Source organism: Centropristis striata, chromosome 1 (assembly GCF_030273125.1).
Source record: "Centropristis striata isolate RG_2023a ecotype Rhode Island chromosome 1, C.striata_1.0, whole genome shotgun sequence".
NCBI classification, from domain to species: Eukaryota; Metazoa; Chordata; class Actinopteri; order Perciformes; family Serranidae; genus Centropristis; species Centropristis striata.
Window position 1 is genome coordinate 39,820,699 of NC_081517.1, and position 18,329 is coordinate 39,839,027.

Here is an 18,329-nt window from a genome sequence, read left to right on the forward strand (position 1 = left end):
CTTTTTTTATCAAGGAGAAACATACACAACAGAAAGTCATTTCAGCACCATTACACACAGGGCTAAACAAAACCATGTACTTAAACAATTGTGCCAACATATTCACCCAGTTATTACTCTCCCTTTCATTCTACAATGCACAAAATGGAAACACCCGATCAATAGATCCCACATTCACTCATCCCTCCAAGACCAGCAGGCACCCCAAGCCATGTAGTAGAGATACTTAAAGCAGTTCAGGTCTCCGTGATCTTATATAACTGATCCACTTTGACCACCAACTCTTAAATTTCCCCTATTGCAATTTTAGACGAATGTCAGTCTCTCCATGATGTAGATTTCATGAACAGTTCCTGCCAGTCCTCCAGTGTCGGTGCGTTGGGTTGTAGCCATTTCCTTGTTATAGCTTTCTATGCTCCAATCAGTAATATCTTCATTAGTTATTTTTCTGCTGTTGATTGAATATGTAGTGCCATGGTACAAAAATACATTGAGCTGACATCAAATTGTATAGTCATTCGAAATATGTATTCCAGACAATCAAGAATGTCATGCCAGAAAGTTGAAAGTTTCGGACAATCCTAAAATAAGTGATAATGGATGGCCACATCTGAACCACACATCCTCCAACAATTTGTTCCACTACCTTGATGTCTCTTCTGAGCAGGCGTTATAAAAAAATCTCTAAATTTTTTTCCATCCAAACTCTCACCAGCTGTGTGAAGTTGTGGTTTTCCAATGTAATTTACAAATGTTTTCCCATTCATCCCCAGATATGACCAAATTTCCCTCCCTTCCCCATCTACATTTAATATGCAGGCAGTTTGGATTCTAGGAGTCCTGGAGACCTTTGTATAATCTAGATATTAGTTTCTTTCCACTCCCAGATTTATAAATTGAGACAAACCCTTCAGGATATTGCTTCCCAAGTCCTCTGTCAAAATTGTATTTAATTGATTCCTTACTTGGAGGTATTGGAAAAAATCATGCCTCTCTAAATCATATTCCCTTTTGAGATCGTCAAAATTTTTCACAGACCCATTATGTATAAAGCAGCAGTAAGCTGTTAGGCCCCTTTCCGTCCACAATTTAAATCTATTGTCTGTCCTATTTGGAATGAAATCCATGTCATAAGCACACCAACGTTATATGTTTTCTGCACCCTTTAAATTGTATTTCCTAACTACTTTGTGCCAGGTTTTTAATGTTATTTTTATCCAGGTGTTATCTTTATTTGCAAGACTGTCTACAAGTTTTTTGTCTGCCATTACTGCCTGTAAGGGTGGACCCATAGAACCTCCCTTTTCTATTTCCTTCCATCTGGCCCTGAAATGCGAGAAGGTACCCCAGGGTTCTTATCCGAACCGAATAGTAGTAATCTTTTAAATTTGGCAGTGCCATTCCTCCCTTGTCTTTTGACAAATGCATTACTTTAAATTTTATCCTTGTTTTTTTACCTGTCCAGATATATCGAGAAATTAATGTGATTCCATCTGGAGATATCAGACCTAATTTTAAAGTTGAGAGGAATATAATTGGCTTCAAATAATTTCGTAATGTCTTGGGTAAGATTAATTCCCAGGTATTTCATTGATTTTTTGTTACAACTCAGGCTGTATTTAGTTACCAAATCATCTTTAAAATTAAAGGTCATAACTTCGGGTTTTCTGGATATTTATCTTATAGCCTGATAGTTTACCAAACATATCCATTAATGACATCAAAGTTGTTAGGGATGTTGATGGTTGTGATAAAAATGATTAACACGTCATCCGCGAACCATGTCAGCTTTTCTAATTCCTATTAACCTTTACACCTGGTAACGGTAGGTGTAGGGGTAGGGTTAGACCCTGAAACATTTTTGAGCTAAAGCTTATGACTAGGAAGAGCTAAGGCCAAAACACATGTATGAAGCTTCATTTGAAAGGTTACATCTTCTAGTTTCTGAAAATGTGCTTGTACAGCTCTGTCCCTAAGTGCTCACCCTGTCTCGACAGTTTGGTCAGGGTCCTGCTACAGTGGAGGGTGTATATGGGAGTGTTATTTTAATCTTCCTGTGCTACTTTTGCTGGATCCATTTAAGAGAAAAAATAATTAAATTGGAAAGATGGAGAGAGGGGATTGTTTGGAATAAGTGGGTGTGAGGCAGTTTAGTGATGTAGAATGGAGAAAAAAGTTTTTATAAAAGACATGATGATAAAGTGGACTTTAAAAATGTCAATCAGAGTGAGCCATTTGATTAAAAAAATAATTGCAAATGTCAAAAGTGATTTAAATGTTTTTATGTCTTATTGTGGATTATTTTATTCTGACTTTCAAACACTAATACTTCAAATTCTGTCATTCCCCCTCTACCTTATAATGGGATTATTCACTGCCACCATCGGTTTCTGACCTTTTGTCTTGTTACCCAGGAAACACAAACACAACTGCTACTGTGCCCGGGAGGTGTTGAGTGGTCTGAGGCAGCCTGTGGCCGTGGTGCACTGTGGGGATGGATCCCAGCGGCTCTTTGTCCTGGAGAGGGAGGGGATTGTCAGGATACTCAACCATGACCTCGAGCTAATCAAGGAGCCCTTCCTGGACATCCACAAGCTGGTGCAGAATGGCCTGAAGGTAGGAATGAACATGCCTTCATAGCGTTAACACTGAGGAATTCCAGAGGTAAAATTATATGGATGTAATTTGAACACAAATGTAAACAGGAAAGAGGAAAGCGACTTGGCTGATGGTGTATGAAATATTGTTTGCTACATTGCTAGAGGAAAGAAGTAATGTGTTAAAGCTTTAACACAACTGTTTGCACCTATGTAAACGGGTGAGGAACATCTCCAGCCAAGACAAATCTCTTGGAAGTGGTGCCTGCTCACTATAAGTATTCAATTATATAATTACACCAAACAAGCAGTCATTCATCAAATGTGATCGTAGCTAATCATTATGCTATTATCTGCTAATTAACTGTACATACAGCACACATTGTAAATGTAATTTTTTTGTAAATGTAAATTGCTAATTTTCTGCTAATTCTCACAAGGTGGGTTAATGCCTTTCTTAAACTCTCCCATATCGTTCCTATATGGGTTCTAATATCCCACATGGTTACCCAATACTTTACACTGAGACTAACTCAATACCCCACATGGTGACTGTTTAAATTTGTAACTTGGTCTTCATTCTTTATTCACTGCAACAAAGTTTAATTGAATGTCTGTGATATCATTTTGCTTTCTCCTGGTCTCTTAGTCTAAAATAATGAGAAGTTAGTGATGCATAGAGAGTAAAAACCTGAAAAGACGTATGTCTTATGTCTCTGTATGTCTAACAGGAATTAGCACCTATGTAGCATTTACATTGTCTGCTTGAACCCCTACCATCATGAAAGTCTTCCTGCCATAATAGAGGAAATGACAGTGGCATCAAGGGGGCAAGTAAACATGTATTCTACTTTGCACCCTTTCTGAGAAAAATAAACACGAGCAAGGCTGTAAAAAAGAAACAAAGATGCACATAAAGTATCTTTTCTCATTTATATCTTCTAAGCCTGATGCAGAATTTTAGACATTTGTTACATCAATTGTGTCACAGAATAGATGTATTTTCAGCCAACTGTTTGTTGTGGTTTAGTGCTAGATCTTGAGATCTGTTGTTCGTGACTCTGGACATAATGCAAGACTGAGACATAAATTGTTTGTAATACGGACAAGATAATTTTTCAGGTTGATGTCCTTATATTCATTTTTTATCCCTAATCCTTTCTGCATCTCTGCAGCTTTTGAATTTGAGAATTGTTCGGAAATTGTTGAGATCACACGAGATGGGTTAACTGGGATTTTTGTGGGACACACTCCCAGACAGGAAGTTTATCTATCACGCATGCCTCCTGCTCCTCCACTGACAAGACCATTTGCTTACAAGGAGTCAAACGGAGCACAGCAATTGAATATGCAACTGCCCCCTGCGGGATGCTCTCACTGCTCTGCTGTGCTCTCTTATCATCATTCAATCCAAACTGGTTGTGGATAAAGTGATCATTATGACAATTAGACGTGGCTCGATCCCCCGCAGGCCCCAGGAGTCCTATTCTGTGATGTTGGCTGCCGGAACGGGCTCCCAGCCACACGGGGTGAACAGAACCAGGGGAGGGCTAAGGTGTTTACTGGCAGCATCAACAGGATGGAGCTGCTTTTATACAGAGAGAGGAACCCAGGCACCCAGGAGACAGGGCAGATAACGGGTTTATCATCAGCTCCATGCACATGCTTTGATTGTAATGTTCTGTGTTTCCTTCTGCTCCTCTATCCCCCTCCTTCCACGGATCCCCCCGGTGCCAATTAAGCTGAACTGCACAGAAACAATGCTGTGCTGTGGTGGTGTGGGCTCCTAGCTGCGCTGTGGGTGTTCTTCTCCTGAAATTCAATCCCCCCCCACCCCACCCCCTCTCACTCACCCACCCACCACAGACACACACACACACACACACACACACACACACACACACACACACACACACACACACACTATACCCATGTCATCATTGCAGTGGTCTCTCCACAACTAGCTCACATTCACACACCTTTAACATGATGGTAAATTGTGGTCCAACCTCCTGATTGGACAGAGCCCTGCTGCAGGATGTGGCTCAGAATTGGTGCATGTAGCTGAGTTTGACTGTTATAACTAAAGTCCTAACTATAATGGATTTTTTAGTCCAATACCAACGCACATTAGAGCGATTAGTTGATTTATCAATAGTCGACAAAAACTTATTTTATTACACAGCTAACAGGTTGTTGTTTTTTTAAATGTGCTGCATTGGTTCATGTGTTCAGCCAATCAACTCTACACTTTTGCCTCTTGCGTTGGGAGACTAACCTACTCTTAAATAGGAGCTAAAAAAGTCCCTTCTTGTAAGAACTATAATGTTCCTACTTTATAGGAACTACTACTACTAAATGGGGGTTCTTAGAATAGAGAACAAATTCTTCTAGTCCAAAAATTCCTAATAGCGATTTGTTCTATATGTACCACATAAGCACAGGTGTGGTTCAGTTGGCGGATGATTTCATCTTCCTACTTGAATATGTTTTATCAGAAAGTAGTTTTTCAAACATATGATAGTTATATCAAGATTTATAGAGAAGTAAATTACAAAATTGTATAGAACAAATTAAATATTATAACAACTACAATTATCCTTGAACTTGTTTGGAGTTGCTCTTATGACAACCAATTTAAGATGCAGTCAAAGGCAGAAACTTTCTGATATGCATGAAAATCTGTCCTTAATTCTGTGATGTCTAGTGATATGTAGTCTGCATTGCTAAATCCTGTGCTTAAACAATGAGAGCATCTTGCACTGTATAGCATGAAAAAACAACAACCCAGAGTAGCATGTGTGATAGTGAGTTTTATAAATGCAGACATCTGTGAGTAGCAACCCAAAGCTGACAGTCCACTGACATGTATTAGCCTGTGTAACAGGGGCGAGGGGGGCCTGCAATAAAATATTTCACTGTTAAAACAAATAAGTCACAGCATGTTATTCTTTCTGTCCCTGCTCCGCTGACAGCTGCTCTGCATTCTTAGCGGCCATCAGAGGCTCAGGGCTGCTCTCTCTGGACTTAAATAAGTGGCCTCATCTTTACAATAACTCATACTGATCTCACAATTATCCTCAAACAGTGGGATGCCTGCTAGTGAAAGATGAAATGTTAAAAAAAAAAAAAAAAGAGTCCATTCTATAAACTTTATGGCCCAGATGATGGATTATATCTTATTCTTGGCTTGCGGGAGGATTAATGTGTCATGAGATTGCTGTGAACTTGTCATGGGATTTATGGATCAACAGGTGGAGGAGTTGCAGTGGAGATTTGATTCTCATTGTACAAGGAAAAGGCAGAGAATCCTAAGCAGGAGGTGTGTGTGCTGTCTGTGTGTGTGTGAGCGTAGATGTTTCAGGTAGTCTTTGAGTGAAGGGCGTAGACATTGTTTTGCTCCAATCAACTCATGTGGAATGTCTTTTGGTGGAGGAATGCCCACGAGCCAGTGAGGAAGGATCAAAAGGTTCAGGGTAACAATGCATGAGCCAACACGTGTGTCACTAGGACTCTAAAGACAGCTGCCCCTGCAGAATTGGAAATCGTGGCGTTGTGTGTGTGTCGCTGCATCCGCCACTCAGACAGGACCAGCATTCCATGTAATGCACCGTGAGATGTGAGATAACAACCGCCCCTCATCCCTGCACCTCACTTTCCCAGCTTTCTGTGGAGTGACGCCAACAGTTTGACAATGCCAAAGCCGGAGCCCCAGAGAACAGAATTGGAGGGAAAAGAGGAATGCAGAGGCAGGTGTTTGTGAAAAATGAAGAGCTAATACCTCATGAGAGATTCAATCAGAACCCCCTGCCTGGCTGAGGAAGAATGATGGTAGTCATAAAAAACAAAGATGTTCAAGGGAAAAATGAAGGGAATGTGTTGACACGGCAAAGCCATTTGTAGAGTTTGATAGAGGCTCAGAAATGGCAGGCGTTATAATCTGCAACATTAACATTTGTTAAGAAATTATAGGTCAATTATTATGAATGTGAGGGTTAAAGGGATTGTTAATATAAAAATCCTCTTACCTGTAGTGCCTATTTATCAGTCTAGATTGTTTTGGTGTGAGCTGCAGAGTGTTGGAGATATTGGCCGTAGAAATGTCTGACTTGAATATAATGGAATTAGAATGGACTTATCTTTTGGTGCTCAAAGTGCCAAAAAATACTTTAACAGCAATGTCTCGCTTCCAGAAATCATGACCAGGTTACTCAAGATTTTCCACAGATCTTATTGTGAGCAGTTTCATGTTGTAACTATTTAATTTCCAGGATAGTTCCCAAATCTATTGTAATCAAGAGAAGGCAAACATCTCTGTAGTCAATATCTCCAACACTAGGCAGCAAACACCAAAACAATATAGATTGTAAATACCACTGAGAATGTATCCTCATCCATATGTGCTATGTGAAAAGTATAAAGCATAACAAAGCAAATTAGGATAGTGCACACATGGAAATGTAGTTGTCGATAAAATGACACAAGGCAGAGCAATTCTCCTCAATCTAATTACAGCTTTTAAACCCACAATGTAAAAGCTGAAACCCCTGAAAATTAACTTTGCAGCTGACAATATGTGAAACCTGCAGTTTCTCCAAATGAGCTTGTTTGTTCAGTATATTGGTTTTTGAGCCGTGCCAAGAATATCTTGCCTACTGCAGCTCTGGCAGCAGTTTTAGCATGGTCAGTGCTCTGGAGCCACAGGTTGGCACTTTGTCTTCTTTTAATCAAGGTATCTCCTTGGATTTTCTCTGCAGTGAAAGGCTCTCTAATGCAGTGTTTGTTTCTTATGGCTCCGTTGCCAGCTCTGCTGTTTCCCTGCTGCTGAAGGAGCTAGTCATTAGCAAGGGAGCTAATATTTCAGCCTTTTTAACCACTGTGTATCTTGGTGGTCCCCCTTTGGCTCCAGATCTATGCCTCTTTGGAATTGTGGTCTTTGACCCACTCCCCATGGTGAGTTTATTTTAGGGATGGGGGTCACTGCATCCCCAAATCCAACATACGGATCAAGCATTACAAGAAGAGGTTGAGAATTTCTCTTCCTAAGATGAATCCTTTTGACATTCTTTGGCAACATGCAGTCACCTCTCCTCCGACTAACATCCAGCTGTACAGCGTGCTGCATCCACTCCCACATAATTCCTTTTTTTTATTTTGGAGTTCAATGATCTGACATTTAGTAGTACTCATAAATTTGCTGCGGAGGAACTCTGCCTTTCGGGGTGGAGATTTATTTGTCAACTTTCACAAGATTTAACTTTATATTCAGATTGATAGAACCCCTGTGGCTTATCATGTGGGTCTCTGTTGTTGCTCATTGGTACTTCAAGTACATTCCTTTTCAAAGAGTCATCTCTTTTGCATTCGCATGTGGCCTGTGTCACTCACTGCTGCGTTTGACTGGGCCGGGTCGAACGCAGTACAAACAGAATTACAAGATTCAGTCCACAAATTTATGATGTGTGTTCCTTGGCTTGTGACATAGACTATACCTAGCCTGCCACTTCTGTTCAAACCAAGATATATTTTCTGAATTCCTTTTTTTCTTACTATTTTGGGAGGGAATATCTAAAGGATGAGACAGCTGTGTTAGTTGTAGACATGATACTTGTTTGTTTGCCCAGAGTGAGATAACTTGTCTGCATGATGCTCACTTTTTTAAAAATGTTCTCAGTGAAAGAAGAGGGAAGAAGAGGAAGAGGGATAACAATCACACAGGGACCACTTTATAAACATTCTTCACACCTAAGCCTAGCATTCTGTTCATTCTTTTGTCAAGAAGAAATAGTGAGGGAGAGTACAACATTTTTTAAAAAAAGGGCCGACCTGGCTTGTCTTGCCTAGGGAATGAAATGCTGTAGCTGATTATTACAGCTAACTATGATGGGAGGACCACCAGGGTAGTGACAACTGATGTAGCTGCCTCCGGGGTGAGACAAAGGTTTACATATTACACAAGCAATTTAGATGTTTTCTAAACATGTTGCCAAGACAGTGGGAGTTGGCAGCTCTCTGCACCCCCCTCCTCCCCCTCCAAGCCTTGAATTTTGCATGGATTTTGTGTAAACCAGGAAAGAGTGAGGGGACGGGGAGCAAAAAGCACGGACTGAAGCACTCTGTACTTTTGTGCTCTCTATGAACTGTGAGTGAGCTAATAAATTCTTTCAGCCACTCCGCGTAGCATTCACGGATATCCCCCAAAGATTACACACACAAATCACTGCACAATGGAGGCCACCGGGAGGGCCTGAGCGTCACAGGGGCCCCCCGACCCTGTGGACGAGCGCACATAACCAGGCTGCAGAGAAGACTGGGCAAAAGGCGGGGGGGTGTAGAGGAGGTGCAGCTCTACTCAGAGTCAAATGCTTTATAATGTTTGGTAATGGTATATTCAAGGAGGTTGGTGAAGGTGTGAAGTGAAACAGGCGAGGGTAGAAAAAGAGAATGGGAGAGGGGTGTGAAAGGAAATGTGATGGATAAATAAAAAAAAGGAGGATTAGAGAGGTTGGAGAATTAAAGGAGGTGGGGGATGATGGGTGTGCAGGGGTTGCATGTAGTGGTCTTGGTGATGATGAAGATGGCCGAGGGGGGTGATTCCAACCCCACACAGCCTGAGCAGAAGCCAAGGAGGAACATAATTAACTCCTGGATCTTTTGTGTTTCTCATCTGACTGCAGGGTGGAGATGAAAGGGGCCTGCTAAGCCTGGCATTCCACCCCAATTACAAGAAGAATGGCAAGCTCTACGTCTCCTACACCACCAACCAAGAGCGCTGGGCCATCGGACCACACGACCACATTCTCCGTGTGGTTGAATACACCGTTTCGAGGTAATGGGAGAAGTGTGTGCCAAATCTACCTTAAATATGGGTCGTTCACTGCCCGAAAGGAAACCAAAACCTCATAGGCCTTACAGTCTTCACAGCATTAAACTGACCTATTAACTATTGAGGATTAATATAGCCTGGACATGCATTTCTTTATGCAAAGCCCACTTATATTACCACTGAAAAATACAGGACAGTTTACAATGTGGTCAGTGGTAATTTGTAGCGATGCATGACGATTGGTGAAAATTCCCACAATCTGCTTTCCACCGCATGCTCTTATTTCATTTTTGATTGCCTAAAAAATTCAAACAGTGCAATTTTAAAAATTCTTAGCTTTGAAATGCAATAGGAGAAACAAGAACAGGACGAAATTGAAACTTATTGGATGTGAAAAAGTCTTGATCGCAAAACCCTGAAGGAATTGATTATAATATTGGCTATTCCCATTCAACAACACTGATTTAACACATTTTTGCCAGAGACCATGGCAACCACAGTAAATACAAAAGTTTCGAGAGTACACAGCATGATATGGGCGTTCATTTGCAACACTCCTTTTGCTGTGTCGATACCTCACACTCCCTTCACAATGACCTGTAATTAAGAAAACAATCTTTTCTCACGAACATGTTTAAGTGTTACATTTTAATTTGCATAATCACAGTTGTATGTTTAACTTAATGATCTAATCTTAATTATAGTCTTGGCATGCAGTCTTGGTGACTGCAGCGCATAGTCCTTAATTTGAGGGTCCAATAGAGAAATGACAGTTAAAGTATTTAAGGGAGTAGGGTTTTTTTTTCTTTGGCAAGCTGCTTTTTAAAAATTGCAGGACTACCCAAAATAACACATCATGAAATATTTGTTGCTGATACTGTGAAGCCAAATCCTCACTTTGCACTAGAAATTGTGCAACATTTTGAAGCCCGTGTTACATCTCCACCCACTGTCTTTGCCTTAATGAGACAATGCATTAGACTAAATGTCTCCAGACAACCAAACAAAATCCAACATGAAATGAGTTTAAATAGTTTGGTATGTCATGTCAGCATTTCTTACCCGTGCCTTGGTATCATTTAGCCACTAGTACAATTATTCTTCAAAGCTGTTAGAGACAATCTAAGATGCACCTAAAGACCCACTTTTATTCCATGGCTTTTTAATTTTTTTAACCTGTTTTGAACTATACAACGCAATGAGTACATACGTATTTTAAGGCATCAACAAACTTTCCAATGGCCTCCAGCATGCTATTCCAGAGCTGAGGAGCTACTAGAGAAAAAACTGCGTCCCCAGCATTTTTTTCCCCTGCTAACAGGGCCCAGACAAAATGCTACGGTGGCTGCATCATAAATTGCATTTCTTCAGTGGCTTTCACCAATCGAGCCAACTGCATTCAAAAGCCACTTACCAAGTCAATCTAATTCATCTTTAACTTTGTTAATTGTGCGTTTTGTCTCTTTTCTGGCAAATAAATCACCCCGAAAATGCAAACCATAAGGAGGCGGAGAGAGAGTCTATAATCATAACTACATAACAAAGCGAAAACTGAAAGAATCAGAAATGATTTAACAGCTGAATTATTTACACAACATTTTCATATGTGTATTATTAAACTGATCATTTTAAAAATATCACGGTTATCATCACCACCTGTATACTGTGACATTCTTACCAGAGATCAATTCAATTCAATTCAATTCAACTTTTTTTATAGAGCGCATTTCATGCACAAGGCAGACTCAATGTGCTTCACAATATACATAGTTACAGTTAAAAAAAAACCCAACAACAACAAAAAACACAGAAAAATCAAACAAAAATCAATTACAAATTAATTGAAGAGTGCAGGTAGACAAGCTATTCCATATTGTATTCCATATTCTATACTCAGATCATGACGTATTATGTTTTTCCTTAGGAAAAACCCAAACCAGGTGGACACCCGGACTGTCCGGGTGCTGATGGAAGTGGCAGAGCTGCACAGGAAGCACCTAGGCGGTCAACTTCTTTTCAGTCCTGATGGTCTGTTGCACATCGTCCTGGGAGATGGCATGATCACCCTGGATGATATGGAGGAGATGGATGGACTCAGGTGAGATCAGAGGCTTAAGAATTGTAGTCTAAATAATCAAATGCTGGTGTGTGCCTCACGATTGAATCATTTCCTAGCTCCCACCATCGTGAAGGTGTATTTTGTTTGTGTGTTTGAATGCAGTGATTTCACAGGGTCCGTCCTGAGGGTAGATGTGGACACAGACTGCTGTACGTCACCTTATTCTATACCGCGGAACAACCCGTACTTCAACAGTACCAACCAGCCTCCTGAAATCTTTGCTCATGGATTACATGACCCAGGCAGGTGAGTGAACCATTTAATGAGAAACTTTAGCAGTATCACACTGAAGAACTAAACGGCTGCCTCTACAACTGATTGAAGCCTTTACTGTTTTGTCAAAAAATGAGTAACATACACAGCAATTATCCTAATGTGCTGTTTTATTACAATTGTTTTTTGGAAAGAGTTTTATAAAGTCAGATTGTTGCTATGCCAACATGCCACCTTGTAGTCTGTTGGTGCAAGGAAACTATAAAAGAAGGAATGGTGATGACTTCACTGTGTAGCGCTTGAATGCACATTGGTGTAGTACATGTACATGTATTTGATTATCTATAACTAACAAAACATTGCATTTTAAATGATGTTTAATATATTAAGGAGGGCTAACGTTAGCCAGCTCTTTATATAATGTTTCTTATTATTGCTAATAGGGGGCCAAATTTAATGTCTTTATAAATCTGGATCTTTATCACTTACTGGTACTTGTAACTTTACTTCTTAATAAACAAAGTTTGCATTTGCACCGTGTTATGCTTATGTTAACTAGTCATATCCCTGTTGAGATTACCTTTATTAATTTGGGGACAAAACTGTTAATGTGAGTAAGAAAAAAAAATGTAAAGGTGTAGAAGAAAGGTGCTGTAGTGCTGGTGAGTGAGAGAAAATGTTACAGCCTCTCGTGCCCCTCGGTGATATAAAGACCCTTCATTCTTTTATAGTTTCCTTGGATTGGTGTCAAGACTTTACTTCTGTTTCTCCTGCATTCATCCCTGGTATTCTGATCTGTAGGTGTGCAGTGGATCGGCTTCAGACTGATAATGGGAGTCTCCTGATCCTTTGTACAGATGCCAGTGGCAAAAACACATCAGCAGGAAGAATACTGGAGATTAGTAAGGGAAAAGATTATGGTGAGTTAAAATTTTCCATGAGATTTTCCAAAAATGTTCCAAATATTTACCTTTTTTTAGTTTGGAAGGAGTTCATTATTTTGCAATGTTAAAAGCTCATGATAAAAATAACTGATCGCGACCTTTGTCTGCCTTTTATTTGATGGCATTACGTGTTGAGAAAGAAATGAAAATACATTAACCTCTTGGATAACCTTTCATATTTGCTCGGCTGAAAATGACATCTGTTTTTACGAATGCCTTTCATTTTGTAAGAACATGGTGTTTTGGCAACAAGTTCAGAAAACACCCCGGGTTGAGTGCAGAGACAGTGAAGGTTCAATATAAATATGATGTGATCTAGAAAGATTCCCCCCTTGTAGAGTGTGGATTTGCCAGGGGAATGTGAGATTGTGTCCACAAGTAAGATTTAAAGCTGTCAACAACAATAACTGTCTAGATGATGGTTTAGCATTGTTGAAAACGCAGCTGATAGGGGTCTAGTTCTTCTCACATTGAGAAAATAATCAATAACAGCCGCGCCTTCACAATGCTGAGCCTTCTTCTCTTCACAAAACAACAAATTACTGTTGTTTGCCGCAAGAGTATTGTTTCGGCAAACCAAATTCCTCCCTCAACCTTGATCTCTCACTCTAATTCAGAGCGCCAGTTATTGCTACAGAAGACTTCTCACTTGGCTTGACGCCTGATTTCGCCAGTTTCCCGAACTCTCAAGTGATTATAGTTGGAAAATGAGTGTACCAAGTCTTGGATCATAAATTTTTAAAGGCAACAAACCTCCATTCATATTTCGCTTTGCCAAGACAACTGTAATCCAGGATACATGCCATGCTGCCTTAACATCACCCTTATGAAAACAAGATTAATCCATTCTCTTCCAGTTTTGGTAAAGACAGTTTTCTGCCAAGGGAGAAGTCAAATATATTGCTGCTTAATTTAGATCAAGATGCACTCTTTTGCCCTTTTTTCTTTTATGGCTTGAATTCAGTTTCCCAAACAGGAACAAATGAACCATTATGTCTAATAGACCACTGACAAAAAAGTAAACATGATTAATCTTTTTTATTTCAACAAAAACAGAACAGCACTTATAATCATAAATTATAATAATTCCTTGGGTAAATCAGTAGATTGTAACCACTGGGATGCAGCATCCTGGTTTATGAATATTGTTATTAAAGGTCCCGTATTGTAAAAAGTCTAGGTGCTATAAATGCTGTGAAAGTATCAAAGCACTCATAACACAGTGAAATGCACAATCCAGAATTCAGAAACGGTACCTTTTAAACGAGGCATCAAGACTTTTGTAAGGTTGTGATGTCACAACTATACTATATATAAATAGAAGTATATAAGTACAGTCCTTTCCCGGCTGTAATGATGCAGACTGAGCTTTCTTGGGAGGGGGGCTTTAAGAGATGGACACTAAGACGAAGCAGTTCAGACAGATAGGTAATAGAGGTATATTCAGACAGACAGTATGTGGAAAAACAATGTGTTTTTTTTTTACATTAAAGCATGTATACATGTTCTGTCATACAACTATGTCTACTGGTTTTGCATGCAGGCAGCAGTGCCTAAATCCTACCTTTGCCTCCTTGTCCCTCCCCAGAAAATGAGCCTTCTGTCTATGACTTGCAGTCCAGTGGAGGAGCACCACCTGTGGGGGGCTTCATCTACAGGGGCTGCCAGTCTAGAAGACTTTATGGCAGCTATGTGTTTGGAGATAAAAATGGGTAAGGGCTATTGAAACTCTACTGATGAATGAAAAATGAAGTTGCTAAATGTTGTGTACTCCCTGCACACGTGTTGATGGATAGCTTAATTTTAAAGACATTATGCTGGCTTTAATCTACAGATGTTTAAGTACACTTGATGTATGAGCTGTTTGACAAACATCTTAAGTCCTATAGAGATCAACATACTCTTTCTTCTCTTCTCACACTTAAAATCGGTCCTTTACATCAGCATGCGCCAAAGTAAACACACAGTTCCATCCACGTGGGGGAAAACAAGTTTTATGTTACTGTCACCACTACGGCATGGCCCATTCAGTGTAAATGGAGATTAGACATCCTGTTCTGTGCTGTTCACACTTTTCTTTGGTTTGTAATTTATCCTACTTTGCTGATGTCAAACACTGAAGCTTGAGTAAACAACGGAAGTAAATAGCAGGGGGGAAGTACACTATCAGGAGTTGGCACTGTGTTTAAAACAATGTGTGGTCGCTTAATTCTGTGCTTCATTACAATTTGAGGGCACACTGTTGTGGCTAAGTGAAGGCTCCAGCATGATGTTTGTTTTGAAACTAAAAGCTGAGATCTTAAATAACACAATGTGGGACATGGGGTGGAAAAGGAAGATGGGTCAATGAACCATGTTACAAAAAGTAAAAGTATTCCCTGTTTCTAGTTCTCAGCTGTAATTTGCCAAATACTGCTGCAAGTGAATTGCATTGTGTTTTTCACTTGCACAGCGATTTATAAATGTCAAAAATGTGTCAACGTCATGTAAAGTAACAGTATTTGCATGAGATCAACTGACAAAGGAATGACTTTGTTCACCTTCTGTGTGTGTTTTGTGTGTCTCAGTAACCTGCGGATCCTCCAGAAGTCTACATTGTCAACATCAGCAAATGGTGAACAGTGGCAGGAGAAGGCTCTGTGTCTGGGCTCCGCTGGCACCTGTGGCTCCACGCTTGTAGGACACATCTTGGGTTTCGGAGAGGACGAGCTTGGTTAGTTGGGCAATGATAAGAAACCTGCACAGTTATCTATCTCTTCTCAGATGTTTGATCAAGCTCTCTTTCTTTTTTTTCTTTCTCTTTGTTGTTTTTCTTCCTACCTATGTTCACATGAGTGACAGCTATGTGTTAGCTTAATTTTTGTAATAACTTTTACAACATGAACCCTGAAGGCTTGTTGGCCTCAGATGACGGCTGTCAAAACTATGGAAAAATCATGGTTTAGAGTAATTTTGCTGTATTTATCAATGGTGGAATTGTTTACACAAAAGTGAGGAACTTTCCAGTTGGTTATGTAAAAGATGTTTGTAATGTTTTGTACTAACACAGTGTGATGCATAAGAACACAATTTCAAATCTGGAAAAGTTCCTACACCTAGCCATTAAGGAGTTACACTCAAATCTGGAGAGGAACGAATACCCTTCTTACCTCTATGGCACATTCCCGACAGGGTATTAAATAGTGTGCACTTCCTTCTGGATTAATTGTAATTTCCAAAAGATAGCAATGATACTCCAAACACCCACTTATGAGCTGCATATTGGGCCACCTACAAGGCAATGTTTTGCATGAGTAGAGAGATGTGTTACTGTTTACCTGGGGGGACTGCAGCATTAAGATAAGGTAGGGTGAGCTGAGGTGAGTGGACTAATATGATACAGATCATTTTTACCAGCTGGACCCCCACCAGCGGTAATAACAGAATTATTAACTGTCAGCGCTGGTGTTTCTGATTAACATGAACACATGATGTGGATCACTCACACAGCCATCAGAAATGTTTGATCACAGTTCTTGCCAGGTCATGGAGCTATTATTTGACGAGGTATTTAAAGATTTCTGCATTTGATCATGAATTGCAAGTGGTGCAAGAATCATGGAGGGGTGGGCTTTTGTCCCACAGTATGGGCCCCACAGACACATGTTTACAATTTGTCCCCTTATGGAATTTTCTTGCGGGCTTGTTCCTCATTAAATTATCCGCCTGGTTCCCAGTCATGAGTATCCAATTGTCCCATTAAACTCTTTCTTAGAGTCCTTTGGCAAGTGCAGCAATGCAGAAGCTGTAGCTACACTCATTCTCCTCATGTCCTTTTCTTTTGTCCTCTTGTCTCCGCTTGCCTCCTCTTGTCAACTCTCCTCATTTTGGCACGGGGTTAGCATGAATGACAGAAGTATGCACTACATTTAAAGCATGTAATGCAAATAGTGCTGATGGCCTATTTACATGTGACCTTTCCTCTTTTTCAGGTGAAGTCTACATACTGGCAAGCAGTAAAAGCATGTCGCAGTCACACAGTGGGAAACTCTACAAGCTGGTAGACCCCAAAAGGTACAATCACAGAGTATTTTTTCTTTTTCTCGGGGGGTTGGCTTGTTTCACATTTGGAAAGGAGCTTTGAGCTAACCATATGCTTTCAACCATCATATGTTTGTAAACTGTGGTGGTATACAGTTCAATAAGTAACTGATCTCTCATGTCATCTAATGAGACTCACCCACCATTCCTAATTCCATGCTGGTTTTGTTTTATAGTGAGACTAATATGATCCTGCGTACAGTATTTCATACAAGACACATGCAAATGATTTTCATAAAACCATACCTACAGTTAATCACATTTCACTGCAGTGGCGACCTAATTTTCCTCCTCAAGTCTTTACTACCTATACTTGTCCTTTCCACACATGTCCCACTTGAATACATACTATATACCATACTATATACATACTATTAACCCGTCATCCCTTACACAAAGAAAATGAAAGCAAATGCCAAGAGACCAAGCTTTGTCTTCTTGGCGTTTGACCTTTCAATATTGACGCTTTTTTTACACTCTGTGTCTGCTATTTTAGTAGCTCCGTGCCCAAAAGTTGACACCCAGAAATGCCCTGAACGCAGCAAAGAGAAAATACAGGACAGCACCTCTGCAGATACAGATACCACCACACACTTGTTCTACAAGAATCTACAAAGTATACCTTTAACATATTGCTGTGACCAGAACTTCAACAGGTGATCACATGACCACGTACCTGGGCCAACACAAACGCTGAGCAGTAGGAGAATAAGCCAGCATTTCAAAATGTTAGTGTAAAGTATAGCTAACAGAAACACTGAGTAGCTGGCCGTGTTCACGTAAGTAACTATTGCCTGCTGGTTGTTTTCAGAGCTTTTGACAGCAGGGTTTATTCTGCTGAGAGTAAGGCAAACACAAAGGCACCTGTTGTCAAGCACTATATATTTTTCAAACACATGTAGAAACACACACACGTTCATGGATGTAGTACATTTTATTTATCTTTATGTGGAAGGGGTCCAGCAACAATCTTGCCCACACATACATACACACACACACGCACTTAACTCTGAGCAGTGCAATCCAGTCCATTTTCGTGCAGTCGAATGCTTAATTAGTTGATGTTAAACAACTGGAATGTGTGGTTGTGTTCATAATTCAAATGTGTGTGCGTGTCACTGTGTCATAAACTTTACCATATGCATCACAGTATTGGAAATCATTCTGATGTGATGGACCTGTAAACTATTTGTGCAAAGCGAAGTACATGTGAAAAACATTTTGTCACTCAAGACGAGAAAATATGCAGACAGGGCATGAATTCATCCCACATGATACAGTAGGGATGTATAAGCATTTGTGTCTGATATATTACCCTGCCAGCAGGGAAATCAACACAAACATGAGCAGACTTTGTAATTCAAACCAATTGCATATAAAGTTTCCAGCTGAACCCCCCCCATGCTTCTGCCTATCTTATCAGCACTTTTGCAGGATGTTGAGAGAGTGAGATCCTTCAGGGTCAGGCACATCTGCTCAGATCAGTAAGTGGGTCGTGTCCAGTTTTAAATGTACTGAATGCACAAAAAAAGTCCCAAATGAATAATATT

General features: G+C 40.1%; 1 protein-coding gene across 1 annotated transcript in view; it reads left to right on the plus strand.

Moving 5' to 3' along the window:
* hhip (hedgehog interacting protein) overlaps positions 1–18,329 on the plus strand; it is a 38,183-nt gene that overhangs the window by 10,021 nt on the left and 9,833 nt on the right. The window contains exons 4-11 of the mRNA XM_059342157.1: positions 2,415–2,616; positions 9,275–9,426; positions 11,348–11,521; positions 11,645–11,788; positions 12,557–12,675; positions 14,288–14,411; positions 15,267–15,412; positions 16,671–16,752. Of these exons, the coding sequence (XP_059198140.1) occupies positions 2,415–2,616; positions 9,275–9,426; positions 11,348–11,521; positions 11,645–11,788; positions 12,557–12,675; positions 14,288–14,411; positions 15,267–15,412; positions 16,671–16,752 (1,143 nt within the window). The remainder of the gene's footprint in view (positions 1–2,414; positions 2,617–9,274; positions 9,427–11,347; positions 11,522–11,644; positions 11,789–12,556; positions 12,676–14,287; positions 14,412–15,266; positions 15,413–16,670; positions 16,753–18,329) is intronic.